This window comes from Vigna angularis, chromosome 3 (assembly GCF_016808095.1).
Source record: "Vigna angularis cultivar LongXiaoDou No.4 chromosome 3, ASM1680809v1, whole genome shotgun sequence".
Lineage (NCBI taxonomy): Eukaryota > Viridiplantae > Streptophyta > Magnoliopsida > Fabales > Fabaceae > Vigna > Vigna angularis.
Window position 1 is genome coordinate 29257879 of NC_068972.1, and position 13598 is coordinate 29271476.

General features: G+C 34.5%; 1 protein-coding gene across 3 annotated transcripts; it reads right to left on the reverse strand.

Moving 5' to 3' along the window:
* Positions 1-6076: 6076 nt before the first annotated feature.
* LOC108319222 (uncharacterized) lies at positions 6077-12768 on the reverse strand. Of its 3 annotated transcripts, XM_052874235.1 has the most exons (4): positions 12267-12768; positions 11332-11396; positions 7845-7938; positions 6077-7283 (listed from the first exon to the last, which is right to left on the reverse strand). In XM_052874235.1, exon 4 carries the CDS (start codon positions 7278-7280, stop codon positions 6384-6386), a length of 897 nt encoding a protein of 298 aa, XP_052730195.1. In that variant the 5' UTR covers positions 7281-7283; positions 7845-7938; positions 11332-11396; positions 12267-12768; the 3' UTR covers positions 6077-6383. The 3 variants fall into 3 exon arrangements, with proteins under 3 accessions (XP_052730195.1, XP_017405759.1, XP_017405760.1); XM_017550270.2 differs by lacking the exon at positions 11332-11396; XM_017550271.2 differs by lacking the exon at positions 11332-11396 and having other exon boundaries at positions 7845-7957.
* Positions 12769-13598: the final 830 nt, after the last annotated feature.

Below are 13598 nucleotides of genomic sequence, written 5' to 3' on the forward strand. Positions count from 1 at the left end.
TTCTTATCTCTGATCTAATATCTTCTTTTATATCTTTTTGTGCTAACAATTGTTTTTAGGGTTTTGTGCCTAATGTCTGCAGAATGCAATTTGGTCAAGAATTTAACTATATGGGCACTCAATTCTACCAAAGTAATCTCAACCACTGGTGGGAACCTGACTCAAGCATGGATCAAAGCCAATTTTGGCAAGCTGCCGGACAATTTGAGAACCAACCACAACAACAATGGCAGCAACAAAGCTTTAAAATCAACAAAGGGAAGCAAGAGATCTCTTCATTTAGACAAGGCATGGAGGAAACACTAGGTCACGCATGGGACAGGTACAAAAGCCTATTAAGAAAAACTCCCACGCATGGATTTGACGAAGGAGAAGTAGTCCTAATCTTCCTTGGAGGTCTTGGTTCACAAACCATGATGATGCTTGACGCCTCAGCTGGAGGCAATATCAAATGGAAGACTCTAGAGGAAGCCACAGAAATAATTGAAAACATGACTACTAATGACAATAAGTGGAACAGTGAAAGAGGAGCTCCTATTCAACAAAAAGGAGTTCTACAGTTGCAATCCAATTATGCCTTGATAGCTCAGAACAAGTTAATAACTCAACAATTGGAGAATCTCACAAAGATACTTGAACAACTGCCAAAAGAGTTAAAGACTGTTGCACAGGTTCAATCACAGTTGTGTGAATTATGTGGAGGTGATCATATCAATGGTCAATGCGCCTTTCCAGCAGAAGCTTTAGAGGATGTTAACTTCATGGCCAATCAATTTCCATACAGTCAGGAGAATTTCAATCAAGGGTGGAAACCACACCCAAGTATTGGTCAAGGACAAAGTGGGCAAGCTGGACAAACTGGGCAATTTAACAAGCAACAACAACAACCAACCTTATGGCAACAGATTTCTATAATTAATGAAAGATCAATAAGGATGGAAGAAACTCTTCAGCAATTTATACAGAAAACTGAATCTTCTCAAAAGAGCACTGAAGCTGCTATTAAGAACTTGAAGATTCAAATGGGGCAGATTACCAAGCAGTTGGAAGAAATGCCTAACACGGATTTTGGGGCTAATACTGAGGTTAACCCAGGGAAGAGTGTCAAGAGCTAGTGAGTGTAAATGTTGAAAAAGTTGAGTTGGAAAAAGAAGAGAGAAAAGAGAGAGAAGAGAAAGAAGAAGAGAAAATTTGTGTGAAGATTGAGAAGGTGAGTAGAAAAAGAAAAGAAAAAAAGAAAGTGAGAGAAAAGAGAAAGAGGACGAGAGGAAAAAAGAAAGAATCATATGAAAAACCTCGTCCCCATCCAAAGAAGTATCATAGGAAGAAGGAATTTGAGCGCTTTATGGAAATCTTCAAGAAATTGGAGATTAAAGTTCCTATGATTGAGACATTGCAACAGGTTCCTGGTTTGATCAAATTTCTGAAGAAGTTCAGTAGAAAGAAGAAAAAGAAGATGGAACATGAGCTTTATTGGGTCAAGCTAGTGACGTTAAAAGAGCGCTTGCTGGGAGGCAACCCAGTGATTTAAGAACTTTTAATTTTTGGTTTGGTGATGTAATTTTGAACTTTTGGGTATTTTTGTTTTTGTTATAAGTTTGTTACAGGGTTTACATCTACTGATGGATGTTAGGCGGAAGAGTATCTACTGAAGGATACTATGTTTGTATACATCTACTGATGGGTGTTGGTAAGAAAGATTTGCATCTACTGAAGGGTGCTGGAGGAATTTGGTTCAGGCTCGTGACGTTAAACAAGCGCTACTTGGGAGGAAACCCAGTTGATTGATTTTATCTGTATTGTTTGTTTTTTATCCTGCTTTAGTTGCATAATAGGGTTGTGCATGAGTGATTTGAGAATTTTATTGCAGGGAGCTAGTGAGGGGTATGTTTAGGACGCATCTAGGTCAATCTAAGAAGGAGAGCACTTCCCAGAAGTGTCGCTGAGCGGCAAACTACCGCTGAGCGGTAGTGTCGCAGAAGGGGCTTGGGTTTCCCCTCAGCGGGACCCGAGCCCATTAGGGGTATTTTTATACCCTAAGCTGTGCCTTGGACTCTCTTTTAGATTCTTCTCTGTACACACACTCCTGCATACTTTTCCAAAGTTTTCTACAACTTTTCCCTCAACCCTTTTGAGAAAATTTCTTTTCCACTCACTTTCTTACTTGTTGTTCATCTAAGTTTAGGGTTGGGAGAGAGCATCATTGATGGGGCTGAGTTTTTTTTTTCAAAGCACTAAAGCAGGATTTGTCTTATTTATTTGTTTTTAGTTTAGGGTTTGATGTACTCAACTAAAACTTTATCTGTTATGATGGTTTGCTGATAATTGTGATTGTTTGATAAGTAATGCTTGACTGATGCCTTGATCTGGATTGATTTTGAGATATGCATATTACATGCTTATACAGGTGGTTCACAAGCTTTGTGAACAAATGCAAGTTATTATGATTGTGATTGTGATATTAAGCAGGATGTGTATGTCAACTGTGAATGAGCTTTTATGTGAGGTTTTGAGCTCCAGAGTTATTACTTTGAAGTTATTACTTTGGAAGCATGAATAACTTTGCCCAGGTTTTCTATGATTGAATTACTTGCTTGTTTGCATTACATGATCAAGGCCGTTTGTTGGAAACCCTTATATTAGCCAAATTGCATGAAATGAGCCACAAAAGAGAACACTATGTGTTCTATCATTTGAACCATTAGCCTTGAACATAAATTTAAAACCCTTGTTGAGAGCTTTACCTTGAGTTAAGTAGAAAATATTATGTGGTATTGATAAATGTTCAAGTTTGGGGTTGTTGGAAAATAAAAAGGGAAATTGAAAGCATTGAGCTAAGAGCTAAGAATTAAGTATGTGAAAAGAGAAAGAAAAGAAAAGGAAAGAAAAAGCAAAGCTCAATGCAAAAGAAAGTTGGGAATAAATAAGAATGATTGTGTTTATATGATTCTCTTAACTCAAGGGTTTTGTGATCTAGAAAAACCAATTTTCTTATTAGCCCAGCCACATTATAAGCCATTGAAAGTCCTTGTGATGATGCATGCTTGTGAATTTATTTGATTGTGGTTAAATGAAAGGCAAAGTCAATTCATGTGACATTGTGATAGTAGAGTGAATGAGTGATGACCTCTTATACACTTGTGTTTGAGAGAAATACTTTACCTAGTGAGGAAAGATTCCATGAGCACATAAACATCTTTGCTTAGTTGATTGATCATTCATGAAAAATAGCATTTGTTGGATATTAAGTGATTTAGTGAACACCCAAAGCATGTGCACGTCTTGATTGAAATCTTTGTCATGAGTTTAATTGAAGTTTTTACTTATCTTGAAAAGGGGATTTTTGAATGAGTGAACCATTGTACAGATTGGTAGAAGATTGAGTTACATTTTGTTTGCTTGAGGACAAGCAAAGTTCTAAGTTTGGGGTTGTGATAACAGTTGAAAAACTGTTATTTTCATGCTTAAATTTGAAAAACTCTCATATATGGAATTTGTGTTTAAACATCTTATTTGAGATACATGCTTTCTTTCATCATTAGTTAGGGTTTTTCCTCTTTGCTCAAAGCATGCATTGTTTAACTCATTCGATGTCATGATTATTGATTTTGTCGATATGGGAACGTACGGGGAAGTCTAGATCCGGGGAATTTCTCCCAATAGTATATTGGTTGCCTTTAAGCTCCTGCACTTTAGAGCTAATTACTAGGAATGCTAGGAATTGTATGAACTCGTAATTAAGGATAGGCCTTCTCGACAAGGTGATTTAGAGAGTGGCATTAACATTGATGAAAAGATTGATGAATTCCTAAAGTATATGAGAGTGGATAAGATGAAATTGATAACCCCAACAACATATTCATCCATATAATTCATTCTGTGTTTGTTTTACTCTTTTTGCCATTGATCACATTCATGCATACATGTTTAATTACTGTCTTTTGCATTTAAACCTACAATCAATCGTTCACAAGTCTTAAATAATCAACAAATCAGATAACTAACTAGGCCGTGAGTCCTTTGGGAAAACGATACTTGGTCTTACCAAGTTTATTCCTTGATACGATTCGGTCACACTTGCCGATTGTTAAACAAGTTTGTGGCGCCGTTTTCGATGTTCATAAATTTGTCATCAGGGTTAGAGAGGTGTTATATATTTTTGACGTGAGGTCTCTATAAAAACCTTATTGTAAAAACCTTGATCATTATAGTGCATTGGCTTCCTGTGGTTGGAAGGACACTGGATGTAGGCTTGGCCAAACAAGTATAAAAACTCAGCGTTTGATATTTCTTATCCTTACACTTTTACATTCAATCGATTATACTTTATACGCATTCGATTAATTTTCCGCTACATTGAAAATCTTTTAACTTGCGTTTCAAGAAAAGTATAAAGGCATCTTTTTTGGTGAAATAGATTTTGAAAGTTTTAAATTTTATACTTCACCAATTCACCCCCCTCTTGGTGTGAGAATTTGAGTCATTCTATTTTAACACCTTTCAACAATCTGAATCAGATATTAAAATGTTAATCTCGATTGTCTTACAAAAATCAATTCAAAGCGTCTAAATATAGTTTTAGTCATTTCAAACGCAATTTAATCGATTACCATTTTAATCTAATAGGTTACATTAAACACTTGTAACAGATTTATAACTAACTAATCTCCATAATTAAATACACAATTAATGCAATCGATTTCCATTTAATGTTTGGTCAACACATTTAAAAATATGACCGTTGAAACAGTTATGACAAGCATGAAATAGTTTTCAAATCAATAACAGACTTAATTGAATACAAAATCCATGTAATCGATTAAGCTTCAAAACTGAGCATATTTTTTAAAACTTTTCTTTCTAATTCACATCACAGCACACTTGAAAAAGATATGTGCAAACACACGTGTTTTAATCGATTCACCAACTAATATAATCGATTTAAAACAAGTTATTTTACCTTAGTTTAAAAACACAAGTTGTCTGATGACCTGAATTGATTATCACACCACTCTAGTCAATTTAGTCATTCAGATATGCTTTTGTGCATGTGAATTCCATAAAATCAAAACATATAGTATGAGTACACCAATATAATCACTTTACTAACACAATATGCATCATTCAACACATTTTATCTTCAACACATGTGACAATCATAATATGTGCATATTTCACAATAAGCATAAGCACATACAACATGTGACATATAACACAGTACATATTCATGTATTTTTATTATCAATGTGTTGTCATCATCAAAAACCAAAGTCACAGGGCTTGGGTTCAACTATCACAGTGCTCTATCAACAATCTCCCACTTTTTTTATGATGCACAACCATGATTAATAAAACCATGTTGTACAACTCACAATCAAACACAGTTCAATTATCTCAGTAACACAATTCAATTACTTCAATTACTTCCCACCCTTTGGGCATTAGCATAAAAGGAAATGTTGTTCACTGTAATTGAAACAGAGATAATAAAGCAAATAGAGATGCATCAACCAAATTTAGGACATATAATTATGCTCTCCCTATCAATAATATTCACATGAATTCATCATTTTCTCCCTCTTTTAACATGTGAAACAGTATTTAAGAGCATACAATACTCCCCCTATCATTATGCATATCCAATTTCATTATCACAGATGCATAACAAAGATATGACAGAGTATGTATCATCTAGATATGTTCAAGCAATGTACTATAAAAGTATTTCATATACGGTATCAAAGCCAAGTAGATATAGCTTGAAATAATTTAAAACAATTTAATCACTCATAATCTCAATTAAAATTCACAACAGATTAAACATGATGAGATATATTATATGATTAAACATATCACAAATCATTAGTCAAGGTTTAAAGTGTAAAATTTAGAAGTTTAGAGACTTCAAACCAATTGACGAATCATAATCGATTTAACAAATAGCAATAATAGAAATGAGCATATGACAGATTGTTATCTTTAGAAAAGCAATACAACCAAAAGATAAGTGGTTTATCAAGAAGCCTTGTAAAATCTAAATACCTTGAGAATAGCTTTAGTAAAACACACCAATACATGAGTAGACACACTGCTAAATGGTTTCCCTATTATATGCGTCAATACATGAATAGACACACTGCTCAATATGTCTTGATAAATAAGAGTGTCAAAAGATGTTTTTAGAAGGTACACTAAAAGTCTTAAAAGATTATCAAAAAACTTATGTTGAAAGACACCTTGCTAAACGTTCTTTTGAACAAAACAAAGATAACTTCAAAACACATTTTCCGTAAAAGCCTTACATAGGCTATTCCAAGCCTCCCATCGCATGGATGATGCAAAACACCATTTGTCGACCTGTGCTGATAGTGCCATGTCATTTGTCATGCAGTTTGTGTTAAGGCATACATTCTTTGTAGTCTAGGAATTAATGGCAAATAGAACATTGATTTCACAGGAACTTGTTTTGTAGTAGTTGCTCCCGTGTTACGTGGTTGATATCTTGGCTTTCCACAAAATTTGCATTCAAGCAACGCGCCGTCATTCTTACCATATTCGTTATCATAAAAGAGCATGCAACCATCCACGTAACAATCAATCCTTTGTGATTGTAATCCCAACTTTGATACACACTTTTTTGCATTGTAGTATGTTTTAGGCAAACCTACTTTGATGGGTGTTTCATCCATAACCATTTTTGCAATAAAATCTATGCATTGGTTAGGAATATTCCAATTCGACTTGCAAGCTAATAGCCTGACACACATTGATAATTTCGAGTCTGATGCTCCTTCATACAATGGCTGGTTTGTATCCAACAAAAGATTATAAAACCTTTGTGTTTCTTCATTCGGATCCTCTTCAATGTTATCTGAAGTAGATGTTTGGAACGGCTCTTTTCGCCTAAGAGCATCATGCACCATGTCTTCCATTGTCATAAATTGATTAGTTGGACCACCTTCCGTCTCTACACCCATCCAACTTTCATGATTCTCTACATCATCTTCTAGCATTCTTTCCCCATGATCCTTCCAAATGAAATAATTAGGCTTGAAACCGTTCCTGTAGAGGTGAACCTTTACAACTCTTTCGTGCAGAATCTTTGTACAATCGCACTTTAAACATGGACATCGAAGACCCTCATCTCTGCGATAACGTTCTTGTTCACAAGCTTTACTTATAAGCTCTTCAACACCCAATATAAAAGACTCTTTCAAAGCACATCTTCCTCTATGACACCTATCGTACATCCATGAACTATTCGGTGGAGCACGATTCATGTTCTGTACATAAATCGATTATAAAACAATTAGCCAATGGTTAAATACTGTCTCTATATTAGGACATGTGCCTTATCAAATGGCTTCCTAAAGAATAACCTAAATTAATTTAGGTCCTCTTCTCTCTATCTTGCAATGTTTTTCTACATGTCTCTATCTTACTATTTTTTTTGTACATGTAAATCACTATGTATAATATTGTTTTAAGCTTTGAATATAGTTAAAGAAAAAACTATTGACCAACCTACAACGTTGTTTAAAGCTCATATGTTGAGCTAAAACTTTAACTACAACCAAACATAGTTAAAGAAAAATCAAATTATGCTAGACAGTGGTTGATGTGTTTAATTGTTTTGCTAAACAATTTTAATACAAAAAATCAATATTTAAAGAACTAAATAACCCTCATTATATTTTAGGTACAGTTGCATAAGCATACATTTGCAAACTAACTTGACAAATAAAAACAGAAGCAATTATATAAAATTAGAAGCAAATAATATGGAGGAAACATTCATGCTTTTCAAAATAACAACTATGTAGCCTAATTTACTTGTTACTCACTAAATGTTTTAAGTTGGGGTTGGCTATAAAAGAAATCAAATGCTCCTTCAATATGCCAATCACTAGCCTTCAGAGCCTTCAGAGCCTTCAGAGCCTGCAATGTTGTTTTGTCACTAAAAATGAAAATGAAAATAGCTCTCAAATATGTTAGACGTTAAGGATGCAATTGACTTGCATCATATAAATTCAAAAAGCAATGCCCACAAATAAAAAAAATATCCAACTGAAGTAAGAAACAAATATTAAGTATAATTGATATAAAACTATGCCCAGAATAAAACTGGAATCCAATAGTGACAAAAACTGCATATAAAACCATCAGAACTTTCTAACTTACTATTACAATCATGCTAAAAGGAAACCAAAAGAAAAACGTCCATGGTTGGATAACACACACATAGCAGACATATTAATAAATTCCTGGAAAATTAAACCCAAAGCTTCTCTGAAATTATATTATCACATCACACAAACAAAAATCTGAGTATTATCTACTTAAAAGAAGGAAATTCTAGCTTCAGTGTCAATTATTGAATTTAGATATCATAGAAATCACTATTAGATAATTAAAGGTTCTCAAAATAGAAAAGGAAAAAAAATTACAAAGATGCAAATAAAATATGAAGCAGTGAAAAACATTATTTTAGTCTGATTGTTTTTGACACTCACATAAATTCTTGAATCATTGAAAAATGTACAATTAGTTATTTATGTAAACGACAGTGAAGCACAAAATCTATCCAAACAACATGCACCGATAGGTAAGTTCCCATATATCAAATGAGGTATCAACAAAAGTTTAGAAAAAATTAGAACAGTTGCAAGTGGAATAAAAAAACACAACCAACAACGGTCTTCACTTGTATGAATTAATAAACCCAAGTAAAAGATGCTATATAAACAGAAAAACACACAATGTTTGGCATTAACTTAGTCTCCCTTACCGATTCTAAGGCATAAACAGGAACCATTAAGATGGGACCAATCAGAAACTTCTGCTCTTGAACCATTAACACAACTTTTGTCACTATTGGATTCTAGTGTAGCATTTAACTAGACCCTTTATGTATGATATCTTATCATTCAACCAACTACAATTAATCATCAACAACCAACTACAACAATCATCATCAACCTCTCAGTGAAGTATAGTCAAATAAAACAACAACTAGTTGTAGCAATCATCATCAGCCTCTTAGCCAAACACAAGTAAATAAAAGAGCAACCAAATCCTGTGGAGAAGGATAACACATACAATTTCAAACAACTTGGTGCTCACTCATTCACTAGCAGCCAACTACACAAAGTCAAGAAACACACCGGCCACTTAAACATATAACAAATGGACCTACATTAAACATTTTAACCCCAAGCCACCTCCCACACTAACTAGACAAAGTCAACGATGCAACAACATGCCTAAAACCTTGACCACATTGGACCACTACAGTGCTAAATTGGATAGTATTGAAAGCTACAAGAACAAGCAAGAAATGCTCACCATGTTGGACCATTCTAATGCTAACTAGCACAAGCTATAAAAGTTGTAGGAAACACCCTTGCACCACTCACCATAATGGATACTTATGGTGCCAAACTGGACAGTCAAAGCTGCAGAAACAACCCTTGGAATACTCATTATATCCTACCTTAACACTCCACTCAACTCACGACTTATTCACAAGACAATGCACCTGACTCTCACACACTCAAAAATCATTAACAGACTGGACAACACTACACTTGAGACCAATATTAAAATCAATACAACCTAGACTCCTAACACCAAAGAAAAACTTTGTACGAACTAGGCTGCTACACACCACTCACCATTCAAAAACTATTTCCCAAACAAAGAACTACCCTTAAAACTCTCTCATCCAGCCACAATCAGTGGTTGACAAAGCAATCTACACCAGAAAAGTAACTTTATTTTGGTGCTTTGACACTAATTTTGCATAAAAGTGGTTCAAACTCGCTACTAACCTTTTAGGAAACTTTGTTTACTGATTTTAGATGTGTCAAAACTCTTAAATGAGTTAAAAAGCACTTGCAACACATATTCACTACTTCATTTCCAATTCTAACTCAAAATGTGATGGTATAGACGACAATTCTGCACTTAAGTCAAAATATCACTAATTGAACTTTGCTAGCATCCTTTAAACATTATTTTAGGCTTATTGAAACTGTCAAAACACATAGAAAGGTTACCATTTGATAATGGTTTAAAATACCGTTATCTGTGATGTAATTTTGATATTAAATGCACCCCTTTTGACTTAGAAACTTTCTTTAACTCATGTTTTTGCTTTAGTTTTGTGAATAAGAGAGTTGAGGTTGAATTTGATGATTTTATGATTAATTCTCTTTGTTTTGATAGAAAATGAGTTAAGATAGGAAGCAGAGATGAAGTGCTAAGGAGTTAGAGCTCAGAAAGGCCTGGAAAAGCACTTGAAGGAAGAACAGTAAGAAGCTTGGGCGCCTTGCAGAGAAGCTCAGGCGCAGAAAATTGACGTTCGCCGCCCAGCCGCCCTCCTAGGCCGCCCGGGCGTTAGACCCCGAAACCTGGGCGTGCAAACTAGAGGCTCAAGCCCTACGGAAATCGTGAGTCAGGCTCAGTTCTTGCTCTGTTTCGACTCTTTTGGACCGGGCCCTGTTTCTACTCTTTTCAGACTCTATTAAAGGACCAGGCGCTCTAGGTTTGGTATCTCTAGCTGGAGCAACACAACAGCACACTCTTCTACTCTCTAAAGGCAGATCTGGAGGCGGGAGCTTCCTCTTCTACTCTTAGGGTTTCACTATCTCATGCTTTTCCATTATTCATATAGTTTCTCCATGTCTATGGGGAACTAAACTCTATTTGTTTTTGGGGGATGATGTAACCTTGTGAACTCTCATGTATTTGAATTCATTCTTAATTTATATGCTTTTTCATTAATTATTAGGGAATTCATCTGTTTCAATGCTTGCTCTATTTAACTCATTTAGTAGCATGATTTATGAATTGTATGAGTGTCGGGAGGTTTCTTACAATTCAGGTTTTTGTTGAATTCTCCCAAGGGTAATATTTCTCAAGGATGAGGGTATAAGTATTTGGTCTTCTTAAACTCTTGATCTTCAGACTTCATTTTTTAGGAATGCTAGGAATTGCACGAACTAGGAATTAAGGCAGGCTTATTGCGCCGAGGGATCGGGTTCTAAGTAATTTAGTAAGTGACATTAATATTAATGTAAAAATAAGAATTCTTATATACATGAGAGTAAACTTGGTGAAATCAAACCCTAACAACATAATCATCTCGTTTTATAAACAACCTTCGTTAATCTCTGTGTTACTCTGCTATTGATCAATTTGCATTCATATTTAATTTTATGTCTTTGCATTTGAAGCCAACAATCTCGTTTTATTTAAGTCTTAATTAATTGAGTTATCACACAACTGTTTAGTGCCGAGAGTCTTCAGGAATACGATACTTGATCTTACCATTTTATATTACTTGTGCGATTTGGTACACTTGCCAATCCATCAACAAGATTTTGGTTTCGTTTCTGGAGATCAAAAATATTGTTAACACCATTCAAAATCAGACCTTTCTTATGGCCAAAAATGTAGAAAATCACTCCATCACACCACCAAAATGAGGTTTCATTGTTTCAAAAGCTTAAGCAACACTGAAACAAATATAAGGAAGTATAAATGCACTAAACTAAGCTAGAACAATGAAGCTTAGCATGATTAAACTGGATAAAATCTTTATACAAAGTAATTTAATATTTTAATAATGGGAAGACCTTGATCACTTAGGTGCAGAGAATGATGTACTTAAGCAACTATAGAGCAGACCCAAGACTCCTGTTCATGGAGTTACATGGTGTCAATACATAGGAAGTACTTAAACAACATATTTATATATGTTATACTGATCATTAAACAGAACTTATGAATAAAAAATTTAATAACCAAATACCAAAATGCATATAATAATAAGAAAGAATGAAAAATTTTATCAAACAAATACATATGTTTGTATATAACAAAAGTATGTAAGAAAGCAATGTTGTCAAACTCAAGGATAGTATAAAGACAAACAATTCATAACAGTCTTCCAAAATTGCACAATTATATTAGATAGATGCACATATGTAAGAAAAATAGCATACAATAAGAAAAACAACCTATAACTTATAAGTCAAATAAATCACCAAGAACATAAATAACCTGCATAGAGAAACAACACCCAACAGACCCAAATACACTAAGGACAAATGAATGTAAAGCATAAGGACATTTCACATATTAACCTACATGCACAAACCCCACCTTCCCTATCATTTCTTTTTAGATCACATAGTCAACTCGTGTCTACACTCAATCACAACATTGCAACTAAACTAAGCAAAAAAGGAAATTAAAAATACCTTTTACTCGTTCCTTCAGTATCACAACACCAAGTTGTATTTGTCCTAACTTAAACCGCAACACAGCTGCCTATATCGATGCCCGTCAGAATCCAACTACGCTAGACGAACCAAAAATGGCTCAATTAAAAAAAAATTAACACAGATTAGGGTTCGCGTGTTTGACCCTTTTTCGATTTTAAAGATTTCTAGGTATTATGAAAATGAAGGAACAAAAGAATCAATTGTTTGTCGTTGGTGACGACATGGAAAAACCCTCGAACAAAACCGAAGGCTCATGAGCGGAGAGGTGGAATGCGGGTTTGACTGCATCGAAGACTCGCCAACGGAGAGGTGGACTGATAGCTCCAGAGAAGAGAGTGTAGTGAAGAAGTGCAGTGAAGAAGTGAAGAAGAGGGAGAAGCTGGTAGAGTTGAATAGAGATAGGGAGAAAGCAACCAATGAGCTTGGTCTTTTTTTCGAGAGTGAGAGGGGGGAAATTTTGGAGATCGCTTCTTTTTTATCTTTTACGCAGCTTTCAATTTAATTTTTATTTGATTTTTTTCCAAAATTCGTGTATAATATCAACAGGTAAACTTTTATCAGCTTACACATGGATATTGGATACGAATCCATCCCTAGGAAGCTTCACGCTCAAAGGCGTCAACCTTACATACGGCAATTATATACGGATTTTTCGTATATAAATATTTTTTTCATTATATACGGATTTATCTGTATATAACGGATTTCCCAATATCTGTATATAATACATTTATTACATACCGATTTTAATCCATATATAATGATCTGCCGGTAACTGGCTATTTTCTTGTAGTGAATTATGTGTTGTCATCATCAAAAGCTCAGATATCACTGAGATTGTGGGTTAAACTAAACATGTGCTCCCCCTATCAACAATCTCAACACTCTTGTCTTCTCTTCAAGCTTTTGTCTATGTATAGCTTTTCTTAAAGGATGACTGTTAGACAAGGAAGTTGACTTCAAGAGAGCTAGTAGCCTTTAGGTTGGAAGTCAGACTTTAGTCTACTTTGTAGAGGTTTAGAGCTTTATCATAGCCTTTAGCAAAAATGAACATTTATGAGGTGACAGAGTAAAAGGCTTCAAGGGAAACATTTCCAAAATGTTCTTCATCTCTCACAACGTCTTTTTCTTGGGTGCAGTGATTCTAATCATATCTTTCTACTTTAGTGATCAGTACAAATATCAGGAACAAAATATACAAGCACTATCGTACATGCAATAAATATTTTGAATGTTGATGAGCATTATATGATATTGTGTGTTTAAAACATTTTATCATTTTTCATGTCATTCATAAATGCATCATTT